Below are 17,232 nucleotides of genomic sequence, written 5' to 3' on the forward strand. Positions count from 1 at the left end.
TTTTTTTTTTTTTTTTTTTTTTTTTTTTTTTTTTTATCTTTTTGGTACTGGCAATGGAACTCGGGACCTTGTGCTCTCGAGGCAGGCAGCGGAACCACTGAGCTAAATCCCTGGCCCTGTACCTGTACTTGGTCTTCTGGAACCATGGCTGCAGTGGTGTCTGGGTGTCTTGGCCTCTGAATGCCTGAGGGCTGAGCACAGGGAAGAAGAGGCAATTCCCAGGCAGCCCTGTGTGCAGGCACCCTGGTGCTCTCTTCTCTGACCGGTCTTTGAGCCTGCTGGATCCTGAGATGCCTGGAAGACGTCTTTCCTACTGGCTGGTACTTGGCTTCTTTTTAATGGTATTGATCTCTTTATCACCAGCTTCCTCCATCCTCCTCCTTTGTCTTAACTTTCAAGGTGCTGCTTTTCTGGCCAAATTGCAAGTTTTTCAAGTTTTTCAAGTGTTCCTTGCACTTTGATTTTTGCTTCAGGTTCTCTCTGTAGCTGTGGCTGAGAGCAGTCAGCAATACCCATACCCCTGCCTGAAAGCTCTGCTGCCTTGAAGTGTCCTCTGGCAGATAGACTAGTCCCTCACCTTCACATGTTCACACGGGGGTGTGATTTGTCACACTGCTGGGCAGCTCTGATTTGAACTTGTTGAATTCCCTCCATGCAATTATGTGACTGTCCCATTGAGTGGCATGGGGCAGTCCCACTGTGCGATACCAGCTGCCTGATGGGCCAGTCATGCATGGAGCACTGGTGGTTCGAGCCAGTGGGAGTGTGTTAAACTCAGCCTCCCCCTGAGTTTCAGTGCATGCTCAAAATGTGGACAAGTTCTCTGATAGAATACAACACGAATGACCTCTCATTGAGTTCCCAGCAGTCCTCCTTTGCATTGCAGCCTTCATTATCTGCTTTCTCAGCCGCATTCTGTTCGGCTGAGCTCCCACCATTACTCTGCTTCTAGTACTGCTCTAGGCTCTGTCCAGCCTTCCACCCACCTTCTGAGCTCCTCTCACAGACCAGTCCCAGTGCTTCTGCACCGCATTGTCAGGAATGGTTACAGCAGTGACCCAACTTCTTCTTCTCTCTCTTTTTTTTTTTTTTTGGTCCCGAGAATCAAACTCCGGCCCTTACACTTGAGAGGCAGGCGGTGGAACCACTCAGCTCAATACCCGGGCGCCGACTTCTTGATAACCAGTTTTCTGTGTCAGTTTTCTTCCACTGTGATAAAATACCTGGCTGAGACAGTCAACTTAAAAGGAGGATAAGTTTATTTTGGCTCTGAGTGTCAAGGTTCGAGCCTGCAGTTAGTGGGCTCCACAACATCACGGTAGGGAGCAAAGCAAATGGAGGAGGATCTCTCTTCACCTTGTGGCAGCAGGGAAGCAAATGTGAAGGAGCTGGGGCCCCAGGATCTCCCTGCAGGCACCGCCCGCAAGCCTCACTCTTGCGCCCATCTCGTAAAGGTTCTGCCTCTGTTCAGCAGTGCCCCAGGCTGGTGATCTTCAGCACTTGGCCCTGGCGGACATTCAAAGTCCAGACCGTAACAGAAGTATCTTAAGACAGTGGTTCTCACGTCTCTGTGGTTTTGCTCCCCGTTGTATACTTGGGAATGTCTAGAGATGTTCTGTGTATCACATTTTGGTCGGGGAGGATGGTGTGCTGTTGGCCAGGCTGCTGCTAAACTCTCTGTGATATACTGGCAGCCCCCGCCATGTAGAGTTCCCGTGCTCGGCTTACCAGACAGACAGACAAAAAATTGGCATGCCCAAGAGTGCCAAGGCTGGAAAACCTGCAGGAAGTGCTTTTTTGCTGTACCTGGGATTGAGCCCAGGTCTTTCACACTGTGCTATATCCCCAGCCCTTTTTATTTCTTACTTTGAGATTAGTTCTCCCTAAAACACTGAGTTGCCCAGGTTGGGCTCAAATCGTGATCCTCCTGTCTCAGCCTCCCAGAGTTCTGGGATTACAGGTGTGTGCCCCCCCAACTTCTCTGTGCTTAATATTCATTATCTCATCCCTCGTAACAATCCTGTTATTATATCATCACGTGTTTTCTACAAGGAATCTTTAAAAGGGACACATAAGGACCCTCCAGCAGAGCTAAAGTGACTACCGGTGTCACGCAGTGAGTCAGAAGCGCCTGAGCTCTTAACCAGTGCCTTGCTTATGAAGGAAAAGGGCAGTTGTACCAAACAGCAGCTGCACAGTAAAAAGTCTGAGTCTGGTTAGGAAGCAGCTTCTATTTGGAAAAAGGAGCGTGAGAAGATGACCGTTACATAGGAAGGCCTGGGGCTCTCTCTGCTCAGGTGGCGTCTGGTTTGCCAGGCTTTGCGGACCTTGACGCTGGGAGGTGTGCAGCGGCAGTCAGTCCTGGCCTGACTCCTGTGTTGTCCTCACCACGGTTCTTTGTCCTGCTCTGCAGTTGTTTTTTGAGGACAGTATAGACGACGCCAAGTATTGCGGGCGGCTCTACGGCCTCGGCACGGGAGTGGCTCAGAAGCAGAACGAAGACGTGGACTCTGCCCAGGAGAAGATGAGCATCCTGGCAATCATCAACAACATGCAGCAGTGATCGCAGCCGGCCCTGCAGCGGGCCGAGCCCGGACTGGCTCTTCCTGAGCCTGTGCTCACTTTCCCCGAGGGAGGACGCTGCTTGTGAGCAGACTGCTGGCCATCTGCGTGGAGCAGGAAGACTGCGGTTTTACTGAAGGCAAAAGGTGTCTTTATTTTAGATCCAGAAGAGGGGAGTTTGCTCTGCATTTGTAAACAGGTCTTCCCTATTCCTCAGCCCCATGCCTCCTGCCACCAGCATCCACGGCTCATGTGACACTATTTTAGATATCCAGGACAAGTCTGAAAGAAATGAGTAAAATGTATATAACTCTTACCTGTTGTCATTCTTTTTCTTTTAAATTTGTTGCTAATCCTGATAAGATTGTGATTTACAGCTGAGGGTTTCCAGAGGAAATGGTATAACACAGTGTTCTTGGGAAGTGGTTCTGAGTTTTTGCTCCCAGTCCCCCCTCCTTTACTCTTCTTGAAGACATTGGCTTTCCTCACACTTTGGTAGTCTCTCTTTTTTTTTTTTATTTTTGGTACCTAGGATGAAACTCAGGGCCTTGTGCTTGCCAGGAAGGCGCTGTGCCACTGAGCTACCTCCCCAGCCCTTTGTCAGTCTTTCGTTATGCATTGCTATATGGAAATGAATTGCAGTGCTGAAGCTTAGACAGCTCACTAAATCATAGACCCCAGAGTGGGTTTCAGTTGACCACTGTGGTGTCTTGAGATCTTTCCATTGTGCCACTGAGATTTGCTGTCATTTATGCATCATGTGAAGTCAGTTTAAATTTTCAGGTAATGAAATAGCCTGGACTTGATCTGGAAGGAAATGGATGAGGCTTTTGGGTTGTTTATTGCATTTTCCGAAATATGACTTTAGATGGGCACGTTTTCTCCGTCTTCATTCCCCTGCTTTTCCTTTCAGCAAACCCAAGGAGTTAGGGAGATGGATTAACATGAGTACCGGGTCTGTGAGTCTTTAAAAAAAAGTCTAGTGGTTACTTGTACACAGGACAGTAAGGGAATTTGATTTAGAGAGATCTCTTGGAGTAATATCCCACAACTAGGGCAGGAAGCTCAGGACTTTGATTTTAGAGTGAGACACTTTAAAAGTACGATGTTTTCTTTGACTAAGTACAGAGTGGGCAGTTTTGAAAAATCAAAAAAATCCTTTGGTGAAAATAAAAACTGGTCCCTCGCTACAGTGGGTAGTCTCACGTTTTAAAAGCTCATGGAACTCAATTTGAAATGATTAAAAAATGTCAAGTGTTATAAGCTGGTATTTAAGATGTTGTAAATATTATTTATGTTTTTAACTTTGTAAAATAAAGGTTTCTTTTAACCACCTGCATGAAGGTTTGGTCTTTCATAGCTGTGAACTGCTGGCTCTGGAAGACGGTGTGACTCAGGAGTCCGCGTCTGCTGGCAGGTTGGCTTTCCACGTTCCTGCCAGCTCCAACTGCTGGGGTGTGAGCATGACTGTCCTGTCGGGGCGGGGGGTGGCTTGGATCACCGGTGGTGTACAGATACTCCTGATCAGTCTTTTTGGTCATTCTACTAACAAGATTAATGGAGTTTATAAATGGACTGAGTCTAGTTAGTTCGTTAAATTTGGATAAGTCCAAATATAAGTATTAATACTATTCATACCAACTGCAATTGTTATAATCAAATTTATGTCATTAAAAGATTTATGTTTGTGAATAGTTTATCGGTAAGTAATTCTCTAAGTTTTAACATGGGAGTCTTTTAAGTACCCCATTTGCTGTGTATTTAATAGGCACTTACAACTGGTGTGCCACAAACTAGCTATATTGCAATTTTTTATACCATTATGATGTTTTCCTTAAGGAAGTGTGTAATGAAATCTGGTCTGCAGAATAAACACCTTTGTCTGCTTTATTGTAACCAGACTCCTTGAGAAGTGGTACTAGCTGCCTGATGGGACAGTCATGTATGTGGCTCAAGCCTGTGGGAATGATTGAATTTAAGTTAGACCTAGGAATTACGGCCCCGCTGTGAATATTTAAATACAAAAAGTCTCCACTTGGTAGGAAGCTTTTAATGAGCACTTGTGTAAATGGCATTGTTTCTTCCACTGTCTGGGCCTTACTAGGAAGCCAGTTTTATTTCCTAGGGCCGCTACTATGTGACGGATTAACATGTCAGTAGTGGGATTCTCTAGGACAGATTAAACTTCAGTTATCTTAGATTTGGCTCAGGACTGTTTGCAGAATTTTCTGTTGGCACAAAAATACAGAGGTGTAATAAGGTGTAGGCGCATGACTAGAATTTACTTTTGTTGAGTGGGTCTCTTGCTATTGCCCATTGGCCTCAAACTCCTGGCCCAAGTGGTTTTCCTTACCTAGGCCTACAGATGTGTGCATTGCACCGGGTGGGTCCTGAGTTCTGGCTGGGAGGCTCACAGGTAAGAAGAAAGATACTGCGTGAGACGTGTGAAGGCGCAGTCGGGGGTCCTCCAGGTGTTTGGGCATGCTGGTGTCTGAGCTTTTACTGGTGTCCTAAATTTTGATTAAAATAGGGACCTGAGGACCTGTCAAGGGGAGATGCTGAGATGAAGGGTTGGAGGAGGGTGTTGAATTTGGATCTGTTCATTCATAGGAGAGCTAGCAGATGTCCTATTGAAGAGGTGCTGAAGAGCAAGAACTGCTGAGAATGTTGTGCTGTGTGTGTGCGTATAGTGCTGTGTAAATGAAGTTGAACAGGAGAGCTACCTCAGATAGCATTCACTTCTGTGTGCACTGCCAATTCTCTTCAGTTGGTGCAGGGTTAGCCACAAGACTAGTCTGCCAGTGCTGGTGTGAAGTCCATTTAGAGCCCTGTCAGTCCAAGCTGAAAAATGAATATTTTGATTTCCTACTTTGTTTAGTTAGTACGTTTTCATTAAATACCAGCACTTGATAGGTGCTAGAGATAAAGCACAGTACCGTAGAAGAGAGTCACTGTCATTGGCGTCTACGGTTTGCCTGTTGCCAAACAGTAAACACAGTGGACCCTTGACTTACAAAGTCAGTTTGTTCCCTAGGGCTGGTTGTAACTCAGGTTGCTCAGTGAAGGCCAAGGCTTCTCTCCACAGCCTTCAAAGTCTCTCTCCTGTGCACAGGCAGATCTCAGTGTCCTTAGAGAGACACTGGCCCAGGATTTCTCAGTGAATCCCACACAGGAAAGGATGTTGTCATGTTACTTCCAGAACGCTTTAAGGGTTAAATCTGTCTGAGAACATCTGGAAGCAGAAGCGACTAGACTAGCGTTTGGGTCGTAACTCAAGACTTTGGGTTTTTTTTTTTTTTGAACTGGGTGTCAAACTTGGGACCTTGTACTTGCGAGGCACGTGGTGGAACTACTGAGCTAAATCCCTGGCAAGCCTTTAGCTGTAAGTTAAAACTAAAATTCTGGTTGTAACCCAAGTTGTTCGTATGTCAGGCCAGTCATAACTTGAGGGTCCACTTTAATTCACACAAATTCAGTTTGAACTCTAAGGTAGAAGACACTTGGAAGTGAGGTTGAGGTTCAGGGACAGTGTTTTTAAAGACAGTTTCTCACTATGTCACCTAACCTGTCCTCGAACTTGTGATCCTCCTGTCTCAGCCACCTGGGTGCTGTGATTATAGGTGAGCACCACCATGCCTGGCTTAATGGTAGTCTTTTTTAAAACAAAGAAATTTAGGGCAAGATCTAAAAGATAAGTGTAAGTCATCCAGACCGAGGAACAACACAGGAAGAACCTCTTACGTGACAGAAGTTTGAGGGTTCCAGTATCCAAGAGGCCAGTGTGGCTGTGATCCGGGGTGGGGATGCTGTGACAGGAAGTCAGGAGGAAAGGATGGGAGTAGGCAGCCCGGAAACGGATTCCAGATTTTTATCTTTTCCCAAGAGCCATGTACCCATGGCTTTTTAGAAAATTTTTAAATTTTTTTTTTTTGATACCAGAAATTGAACTAGGGTCCTTGCACTTGTGAGGCAGGCGATGGGACCACTGAACTAAATCCCTGGCCGCAGCTACTGACAGATTTTCAAGAAGGGAATTGATAGCATATTTGCAGTAGTCACGGCTAGGTAAAGATTGGAGAATGAGTAAGAGATTTGGAAAGCCAGGCATGGTGGCACACGCCTGAAATCCTAGCACTGGGGAAGGCCAAGGCAAGAGTACCACAGGTTCAGGCCCACTCTAGGAAACTTCTCAAGATAAACAATAAAAGGGAGTGGGGCTGGGGGTGTAGCTGAGTACAAAGATCTGGGTTCAATCCCCAGTACTGCAAGAACAATAAGCCATATCGGAGACATGTCGGGAGGCCAGGACTCCTGTGGGTGACGGGGTCAGTTATCTGCTCGGTGGTTTGGGTTACTGTGGAGATAGGGGAGAGAAAAAGTTACTTTGGATGGGAATAAAGGTCCAAAAACTGCTTAGTGATAAATTCTTTTCATTCAGTACACCTTGGTGCCCAGGCTCACTGTGGTTCCAGTAATTAAGGACATGTAAACGATACTTTTCTCAAATTACAGTAGTTTGAGTACATTATGTGGCATAGGAAAGAGGAATTTAAGAGGAAGCTGAGTTGTCATTTTTTTGACTCTTCTGTCACTGGGTGGTATTACTGTTTTCAAACAGGAATTCTTGGTCTTACCCACACAATAGTTAAGAGGTGTGCAAGATTTCTCTCCCTCTCTTTTTGTTTTGAGACAGGGTCTTCCTATAGTTCAGGTTGCCCTTGAACTATGTAGCCCAGGCTTGCCTCAAACTCACAGCGATCCTCCTGCCTCAGTCTCCCAAATGCTGGGACTATGGGCATGTGTTATCACACCCAGATTGTGCAGGATTACAAAATAATTTACAATTTCTAGTTTAATAAGTACTCATTACTCAAGTGGAAGGGGATAAATTATTTGCCATCTCTAAGTGAAGTTGTTCATTTTAGAACCAGGAGTCTGCTGTCTAGATCTTCCTTTGCAATAAAAATTCTCCTTCTCTACGACCAAGGTTTCCTCTTCTTAGAATTTGCTTAACTGTGTGGATGTAAATTTTGTAATGTTTACTTTTTTGGGTTTACCATATCTTAAAACTCTAAAGTGACACATACAAATGTCTTTGTTCAAACAGAAGTCTTCACAGTGAAGCCCAGAACCGTTCAATTGTTCGGAAGGAGTGCTCCTTCCCACCTCCACAAAGCCAGTCTGATTTTCCTGTCCTAATGAGTGGATGTTACAGAAACATCTATTTCTGACATTCAACTGTTTAAAAAACCAAAGAGGATAGAGTAAGGATTAAGCAGTACTTAGATTCCATTGTGCTAACGTGGAAGTCCAGTGATCCAGAGGTCATATATGTAAAATCAGGAAAATGCATTTTTCTCCGGAGAGTGTGGTGTTGCAAGTTCTTTATTCCTAGGTGACTGAGCACCTGCTGGCCATTATGTTTTCACAGTCCAGATACATCTAGTTTGTAAGCAGGGGCATTGTTCTTATTTGTGTATCCCTAGAGCTTAGCTCTGTGCCAGACACAAGCTCAGTGTTTGTGGGAGAAGTGAATCCTTACAAGGAAGTAGATTGAAAAGGAGGAAGAGATGGGATCTGGGAATGGGCAGCAGTCCTAGGGATGAGCTGATCCAGACTGGAACAAGTCAGAGAGCTGCGAGAGGATGACAGGCTACAGAATGTGTCCTACAGCACTGAGTTGAGCTCATACCTAGGGGGTTAAGCTTAGTATTGATTAGTAGCAAGTATATAGAAGCAAAAGCAAATGAGAAAGATATACTGACCTGGGTGGGGGTAGTATGGCTTTAATACACTCCTGAAAAGAGTTCCCCGATCCCCCCACCCCACCAAAAAAAATCAAAAGACACCGAAACAGTGATTTCTTCCTGAGCTATTTCATTGCCATCTGTTATCGGTTAGAAAACTGAAGGGAAAACACCCATTTGAGTTAGTCATTTGTTTTTGCAAAACTTTAGTGTTTTGTCCAAAATAAGTGATTCCATGAAACAGTAAAACCAAACTTTTAACCCAGGGCTGAGACAGAGGACAAAATCAACATGATGGGTAAGGCCTATTTCACATTTCAAACTTTTTCAGAGTAGAGGTGGAACAGCTTGGGTTGACAGAAACAAACCAAACCAAACCATACCATCAGTCACAGAATGTGGCAATTTTATCTCCAACAAGGATGAGCTATTTGTGATCAGAGGAAGTATTATAAAGGTAGCTGTGTTCAGAAACAATACTTGAGGTGATTACAAAAGTTTCTCCTCTTTAGATGGATGGAACTGCATAAGGCTTTGAGATGACCACAGTCACTCTGCAGGTGTTGACTGAGTAACAACTGCTGGCTTTTCACTATCTTTCCTTCAGTCTGTAGCAAGCCACAGTCGAGGCCAGTCAGGGTGCGCTTTGTCTATGGACAGACAGACCTGATTCAAGCTCATCCCTCTTGTGTCGGTCTGGTGAGGTATAACTGCAGAGATGAAAGAGTCAGTCATTCTGTGGCAGTTTCTGTAAGTCCTTGAGAGTTTATGTGCAGAAGGTCTGGCAGTGTCTTTCGTAAGCTCTACCACTGCCATATTTCCTAAGGAGCTCTTGGGCCTGCTGCTGCACTTCCTGGGGTACACAGCCAGGGCACTGGGAGCCGATGTGAAGCAGGACAAGGCAGCTTTCCAGCACATCCGGGAAGGGCCAGGCCTGAAAAATGACAGGAGAGTAAAGGTGGGAACAGTGGCAGGACAGCCAGGCAGCAGTACACAGGCACAGTAACTCCACCACGCGCCATACTGCGCAAGTGTGGCAGGGTCCTTTCTTGCTCCTCCTCAGTTACTCTGAGGAGATGATGCTCAAAACAGGGGTGGTCCAAGGGATGTCCTCAAATGACATCTTTTACTGGTGTCCTACCTAAAAAAAATGCAGCTGGTCTTACTGTGAAGGCCACAGGCAAATGTACTATCCATCTGTAGGCTGTCAAATACCTGGTAATATTTTAAGTTTAGTTCTTACCTCCCTGCTCTAAAACCTGTGCAATTTCTCTGAAGGCTGAGGTATAAGACTACTTGTGTGATCAGTAGTGGTGTTTATCTAGACACTGAGCTATCCCCCAATCTCCAGCCCTTTTTATTTTCAAACAAGTTGCTGAGCCTGGTCTGGAACTTGCAGTCCTTTTGCTTGTCTCCCACAGTGCTGGGTTACAGGTGTGTGCAACTATGCCCGGCTTATATAAATCTACTTTGACTAATCATTTTGGCTAACAAAAGGTAAATGTATCCTAACTTTCTTTTTTCCTAGTACTGGTAACTGAACCTAGGGCTTTTGTGCTAAGATGTATCTAGTCCTCTTTTTATTTTGAGCCAGTGTCTTGCTGAGTTGCTACGTTGTCCAGGCTGAGCTCAAACTCTTGATCCTCCTGTCTCAGCTCCCATAGTGCTGGGATTCCAGAAGTGTACCTCCATGCCTGGTCTGTACCCTAAAAATTTCAGCACATATTAAGGGGTACATTTTAGAAATGGAATAGAGAAGTAAATGACTTAAGAATCTGGTACAGTCAAGTGATAACAGGGAAAGTACTGTTTTACCAAATGAACTACTTTATAAATCTTACCTTGATACTTTCAGGAAACTTAGCTATTTTCTGATTTGCCTCTGTAAGCCTTCTGGTTAATTCAGGCAGAGAAACCGGCTCATTTTCTTCTTCTTTACTATTACTAATAATAAAAAGTACAAGTCACATATCTTTCCTTGGGCAACCTGCTCCCCCCCATTTTATTTTTTTGGTATCAGGGATTGAACTTGGGACCTTACGCTTGTCAGGCAGATGGCAAAACAACTGAGTAAAATCCACGGCTGTATTTTTTTTTATTTTATTTAACTTATTTTTTTTGGAGGCAGGGTCTCCATTTATAGTTCAGGCTGGCCCTGAACTCACTATGTAACCTAGGTTGGCCTTGTACTCATGGCGATCTTCCTGCCTCAGCCTCCCGAGTACTGGGATTACAGGCATGCACCACCACTCCTGGCTCCCCAGTTGTATTTGTTGTGATAAAATACTATTTTCGTTTCTGAGATAAGGTCCCACTATACAGTTCAGGCTGGCCTAGACCCTATCGTGGTCTTCCTGCCTCAGCCTCCTGTGTGTTGGGATTATAGGCGTGCACCGCCATACCTGGCATGTGATAAAAAACTTGTAAAATTCACCATCTGAACCATGTTTGACTTTACATTTCAGGGGTACTAATACTTTTTCAGTGTTACACAACTATATTTATCCATTTCCAGAACACTTCACCTTGGAAAACTGCAGTTCTACATGCATTAAATAATAATTCTCCATTCTCTGCCTCTGGCAATCACTGTTACAGTTTTTTTCTTGTAAGAGGAATCATGCAGTATATTTTTTTTGTCACTAGCTCATAACACACAGCTTCATGTCCTCACAGTTCAGCTTCTTGTCAGAATCCTCCCTTTTTAAGGCTGAGTAACTGTCCACCTTTGCACAGAACATGTTTGCTGATTCATCTACCCGTCAGTGGGTGGGTAACCGGCTGGTCTCCCTCGTCAGCTGTTGTGAGCAAGCGGCCGTGCACATGGCTGTGCAGGCATCTCTGAAACTCTGTGCCCAGAAGTGAAACCTCTTTGCATTTTATGATAATTCTTTACTTTCCTAAGGGACTGCCATCCTGTTTGCCACAGTGGCCGGCGTGCCTTACATTCCTCCCAATGGTGCACAAAGTTTCCACTTTTTTCACATTCTTACTAACACCTGCTACTTTCTGGCTCTTTTTATAAAATCATCAGAATGGGCACGATGTGGTGTTTTACTGTAGTTTTTTGTTTGTTTGATTTTCAGACAGGTTCTCACTATGTATTTGAGACTGACCTGGAACTCACTATGTAGCCCAGGGTGGTCTCGAACTCACAGCGATCCTTCTGCCTCAGCCTCCCCAGTGCTAGGATTACAGGCGTGCTCCACCACACCTGGCTTACTGTAGTTTTGAATAGCATTTCCCTAATGGTTAGTGACACTGAGTAGCTTCATGTGCTAACTGGCCATTTGTGTATCTTTTTGGAGAACTGTCTATTCAAGCCCATTTGGCCATTTTTGAATTAATTGGTTGTATCTGGGCAACTTTTATATCATAAATACAAAGATTAAGAGAAGGCAATGTGAGGGGATATAAATCTTTCAAAATGCAGTTTTGTTCCTTACCATTCTGCAAATCCTGCAGACTAGAGCCCCAGTGAAAATGTCAGACCTCTGGGGGATTTGACTGTAGTCAAGTGTGAAGGCTTCGGTCTCTAGGGAACCGTTAGACTGAGCCAGGTTCCCAATCCTTAGGGATGTGGATGCAGACTTCTGTGCAGAATCTCAGTTCCTCACAGACATAATGCGATTAAAGGCTAACAGCCAATGGGTTAGAGAACCTTTTAGCACTTTTTTTGTTGTTACAGAAAGTAAAACTAAAGCTGTCTAAAGAAGTGACTCAAATCTCTAAATCATGCTTTTTATTTTTATTTATTTATTTTTTGTACTGGGGATCAAACTTGGGACCTTGTGTTTGTGAGGCAAGCAGCGGAACTACTGAGCTAAATCCCCAGCCCTAAATCATGCTTTTTAAATAGGAGGTTTTTTTTTTTCTTTCTGTTACCAGGGATCAAACTCAGGTCCTTGTGCTTGCGAGGCAGGTATGGCACCACTGAACTAAATCCCTGACCCAAACTGGAGTATTTTTTGAAGATTTAAAATAAGGAACAGCTGGGGATTTAGCTCAGTGCTGCTGCTGCCTACCTCGCAAGTACAAGGTCCTGAGTTCAATCCCTGGTACCACAGGAAAAAAAGGCCTTCAAGCAGTGTTAGTCTTAAGTTTTTAAAATTAATAATAATAGCCGTGAGTTTACTGATTATACTAGTATTTTCTAGGCCCTGTACCAGGGGACATAACCAAGATAAAAAGGCACTCAGAATAATAATCAGCAGTAATGAGTCACGGCAGAGCTCCCAGCACAGCATGCTGGAATAACACCAATCCAGCTGCACAGTGATTGGCTCCTATCCTCCCCTTGTACTTTGTTTCTAAGGGAAGTCATCAGGAAGTGAAAGCATTCAGTCTTTCGAAATTTCTTAGCTCACTGTGTCATTTTACATACTCTTTGTATGTTTTTGAAATAGTACAGAATAATAAAAAATGTTTTTCTTTAATGATGCAATAATACATCTCCAAATTTTATAGGACTGATTATTTGGCGAATCTGTTCAGTACACAACAGTATGCTCTACTGTGCTATTAATACTAGAAATGATTTCCTTTTGTTCTCAAAGCCACCAAGGTAGGAGTCGGTACCTTTATGTAACTGATAAGGAGAGTAGAACTTAAGAGATATTAAGAGTTGTCTAGAATAATTTTGCCACGCCAACAGGAGAATTTATATCTGACCCCACAATCTGTGCCTTAATTATCAAATTACTTCGCTGCCGGGTGAGCTGGTCATTAGCATCACACACCTCTTTGGGCCCGACAACAGAGAACCCAGCTGGGTACTTTGCACTCTGTCTGGGACTTGTACATACCACTGGCTCTGAGGACCGGCAAGGCGTGGTTCTGTTTCCTGTTCAGGTTCGTTGTTATGGGGACCACTGGCTGTAGCTTTACAGAGCCGACTCTTCTGGTGCTGGTGGATCATTTCCGCCAGAGTCTCTTGGACTTGAGCCACAGTTCTGCGTGCGTTCTGAAGGCTGGCGTGTTCCTCTGAGAAGAGTGCCCGGCAAGTGCTCAGCACGCGTGCACTCTCCTCTGACAGTCTCAGGCTGAGCTCTGGAGGGCTGCCTGGCTCTGGCCGGCAGACTTCAGAGCCAGTCTCCTCAGCACTGGCCCCGTCCACCCGCTGGCTCTGCACAGTGGACAGTGTCTTCCCATGCTCAGTCGTGACCGAGACACTGGGCTCAGGGCAAGGCCTGGAGAGAGACCACCAGATCTCATACAGACGCCCGTATGTGGAAAAGGCCTCCAAGCTCCTGAGAGCTGATGTGGCCGAGGACTGGCAGTCACCCAGTTTGTCACTTAGGTGGTCACAGCCTAGGAGAAGAAAAGGTTTGGGTTGTAGACTTCTTTGGTCTGCCAGAAACATGGCTTCCCGCCACGTTTCAGTGCCTGTCACCCAGAGGCACCCCAGGAAACGGTCCAGCACTAACATTGCTATGGGCTAGGAGTCATTCAGAGGATGATAGAAAAAAGTATTCCCTTTTTCCTAGAGCCACACTGAGGTGCGAGCATATTGTGCCTCTGAAAACCAGGATGATTTGATGCAGTGACAAATTATGCAGGTCAAGTAAAACGTTTTTACTGTGCCTTTCTAACTAGCTTGTGACTTGACTGCATTATCACCTCTCTCCCCATCTTACACCATGTGCGTGGGAAGTGGGTAGGAGGTAATGAGGCAGGCAGTGCCAGGTAAAGGGAAACAGGGCAGTCATTCTGGGTCCTTCTTTGTTTTTGTTTGAGGCAGGGTCTCACTATGTAGCCCAGGCTGGCCCTGAACTTGAGGCAACCCTACTGCCTCAGCCTCCTGAGTGCTGGGATTACAGGCGTGAGGCGCCTGGAGTAAAAGCCTTTAGACTTCCTACTGTAAGGACACAACCTGGCCCATTGTTCCCGGTGCCACACCATCTGGTGTTGTTCATTCCCAGGCAGAGGCAAAGTCACTTACCATCAGGGAGAAAAGCCGAGTACACTTCCTGCATGATGGTGAAGTTCCCCGAGTCGTAGCTCCGGAGCACAGCCTGAAGCAATGCTCTCACTGCCTCTTCCCAGGACGCTGTCTGTTGGCTCAGCACTGCCAAGGTCAGGTCATGACAAATGTGCAGCAGGAGCTAGAGAGGGCGTGTTGCAGGTCAGCGCCCTCACTCCGCACTCCTGGTGGCCACCCTGGGACAGGTACACAGGTGCGCAGCTCCCACTCCTCAGAGCCTGCCTGTCTCCACCACCCTTCTCTGCTTCCCCTGCTCCTGCCTGGGGGTGCAGCAGAGGGGCAGTGTTTCCTACCTAGGTCTGTTCAGGCTGAGAGAATACCATGGCGTTTGCATTTGATTCAAACAAAAAGTTTTGGAACTGAAAGCTACAATTACAAGACAACAAAACCACCAGGAAAAGCTGGGTGTGGTGGCGCACGCCTATAATCCCAGTACTTGGGAGGCTGAGGCAGGAGGATTGCTGAGAGTTTAAGACCAGCCTGGGCTACACAGTGATGTTTCAGGTCAGTCTCAACTACATAGTAAGACCCTGTGTCAAAAAACAAAAACGAAAACCAAAACCACCAGGAGAGTTCAGGTAAAACAAATCAGTTTCAGATGTGCAGTTTCAGGGCCAGGGATTTAGCTCAGTGGTGCTGGTGCCTGCTTCGAAAGTGCAAGGACCAAAGTCTGATCCCCAGTACCAGGAAAAACAAAACAAAACAAAATTCAGATGTGCAGTTTCATGAGTTCAGGCAAACATCCACAGTTCTGCAGCTACCACCAAAGTCAGGATGTAGGACGTTTCTGCCAACCTAACCTGTCCCCGTGAACAGCACTCCTTTGTGGACAGTCACTTCACCCCTACCTGAAAGCCACTGACCTCCTGCTTTTTATCGCTTCTGTTTCCCCAGAACTCGTATAATGGAACCACAGAGTACCGCAGTCCTTTGTGTTTTGGTACTTTCACTTATCCTTAGCATGTTTCTGTGATTCACTGACATCTGTGTACTAGAAATCTGTTCTTTTTTATTGTTCAATAGTGCATTTGATTTTATGGGTGTACCATACGATGCCAGTAACCATACGATGGACATTCTGGTGGTGTCTAGTTTTTGGCTATTGTGGAAAAAGCTGTGACAAACGTTTGGATGCAAGTCTTTGTGTGGACACCTGATTTCTTTATAGTGATGAAATATCTAGGCAGTGGGGTTGCCAGCTCATAGGCAGGCCCTAAGTATGTTTAACCTTTTAAGAAATGGTCAGACTGTTTTTGAAGGTGTATACCATTCGAGGAAGTCTTATTCTTCAAAGACATAACAGTGTGTCTTCATTTTAAAAATAAAAAGTAGGACTGGGGATTTAGCTCATTGGTGCCACCACCTGCCTCACAAGTGCAAGGTCCTGAGTTCAATCTCTTGAACCAACAATAAAAAGTAGATAAACTGAGGAACAGTCACAAGATGGTTATGGTAGCTAAAATAAATCAGCTTAATCTCTTTGCACCAAATGGGTAATTTTACAAACAAAAGCTACCGGAATAAGCTGCAAAATAACACAAAATTATACAGTGAAAAGTAAGATCTAGCTTTAGTGAGCTAGGGAAGGGACTTCAGCTTCACTGCATTTTTTTCTTAACCAAACAAAAAATCCCAAGTGAAAATATAAAATAAAACCCTAGGAAGCAAAAAGAGTTAAGGAAAAGTGTGAACCTGTGCTAATTCTGGTTACGGATACTTAATCTGTTTGGTTTTTTTTGGGAGGGGGCACTGGAGGTTGAGCTCAGGACCTTACATTTGCCAGGCATGCGCTGTGCCACTGAGCTGAAGCCCTGGTCCACGTTTCTTTATATTTTTTTTCAGGCCCCCTTTTTGAAAAAATAGACTACTGATCTAAGCTCAAAGCCCAAGCACTTTCATCTGAAGGGTCTTTCCAGGGCTCGTGGGCCTGCCTTAGTCTTTTCTGAAAGGTAACTGTATTCCCGGGCTTACTCCTTCCTTACAAGCAGGAGGTGGGAGGCTGGTGAGATGGATACCTGTCTGTAGGGAGTGTTGCTTGTAGCGGATGGGTACTTTATGTCCTGGAGTCTCTGTAGGGCGGCCTGGCACTGTGCTGGGCCATCCAGGCCGAAGATGCTTGTCCACGCCGACGTCACTCGCTGCAGGAAGGGCCCTTTGGTGTCCGTGGCCCAGGAGTGGTAGGAGGAGGAGGAGCTTCTGGCTTCTGGAAGCTGCCTTGCCTCCAGCTGCCAGCACAGGAGCTCAAGAAGGCAAAACACCAGTCTCTGATCCTGGGGCCCGACAAGGAGGAGAAGTGTTATATCACGAAGAGCTTTCCTGGTTCTTCCAAGTGCCTCTTTGCACCGGAAGCAACCAAGCCCCCCACCATGAGCTGCTGCCCAATCTAAGTCCTGTGTCAGGAAGGAGAGGCAGGATCTGACTTCTCTTTTAGGTGCCTTTTGGGGGAATTACATCTCAGAATCCCTTGGAGCCCAAGAAACTTCAAAAATTAAAAAAGAAATTTATACTTATTATTCATTCATTAAGCAGTACTGGGGAAGTGAACCTGCAGGGTCTTTGCACTGAGCTGTATCCCCAGCCCTTTGGTATTTTTTTAAAATTATAAGACAGTACCTTGCCAAGTTGCCCAGCCAGGACTTAAAACTTGTGATCCTCCTGCCTCAGCCTCCCAGACTGCTAGGATGATAAATGTGTACCACTGTGTCTGGCCCAGCGTGGAACGCGCAACTACAGCCCCACTCACTGTAACGTAAGCCATATATGGACAAGCTACCTAAGACTAATGGCCAGTTTGAGAAAAGATGGGCTGGCTTATCACATTCATTTTCCTTGCCAGCTTCAGGGTGAGGGATACAGAAGTAAAGACTGAGGGGCTGGAGCAGACAGCTTTGTGCTTTGAGAGCTGGGCAGGCCTAAGGGGCGTGCCTCAAGTAGGTGTAG

General features: G+C 45.5%; 2 protein-coding genes across 10 annotated transcripts in view; one reads left to right on the plus strand and one right to left on the minus strand.

Annotated features, from left to right (window-relative positions):
- Positions 1-17,232, plus strand: part of Cnot8 (CCR4-NOT transcription complex subunit 8) — a 61,434-nt gene that overhangs the window by 15,149 nt on the left and 29,053 nt on the right. The window contains exon 7 of one of the 6 annotated variants that reach the window (XM_010639662.3): positions 2,414-3,091. The exons of the other annotated variants lie outside the window; for them this stretch is intronic. Coding sequence (XP_010637964.1) covers positions 2,414-2,563 — 150 coding nt within the window. The 3' untranslated portion in view covers positions 2,564-3,091. Of the gene's footprint in view, positions 1-2,413; positions 3,092-17,232 lie in introns of those variants that run through there. 6 annotated transcript variants of the gene reach the window in all.
- The window catches only part of Gemin5 (gem nuclear organelle associated protein 5), a 44,595-nt gene continuing 35,298 nt past the window's right edge, over positions 7,936-17,232 (minus strand). For all 4 annotated transcript variants that reach the window (XM_010639671.2, XM_010639669.2, XM_010639670.2 and 1 more), the window contains exons 24-28: positions 16,308-16,562; positions 14,251-14,413; positions 13,115-13,619; positions 10,151-10,253; positions 7,936-9,243 (exon numbers count right to left, since the gene is read on the minus strand). In XM_010639671.2, the coding sequence (XP_010637973.1) occupies positions 9,076-9,243; positions 10,151-10,253; positions 13,115-13,619; positions 14,251-14,413; positions 16,308-16,562 (1,194 nt within the window). In that variant the 3' untranslated portion in view covers positions 7,936-9,075. The remainder of the gene's footprint in view (positions 9,244-10,150; positions 10,254-13,114; positions 13,620-14,250; positions 14,414-16,307; positions 16,563-17,232) is intronic.

This window comes from Fukomys damarensis, unplaced genomic scaffold (genome assembly GCF_012274545.1).
Source record: "Fukomys damarensis isolate Sample0158 unplaced genomic scaffold, DMR_v1.0_HiC HiC_scaffold_9, whole genome shotgun sequence".
NCBI classification, from domain to species: domain Eukaryota; kingdom Metazoa; phylum Chordata; class Mammalia; order Rodentia; family Bathyergidae; genus Fukomys; species Fukomys damarensis.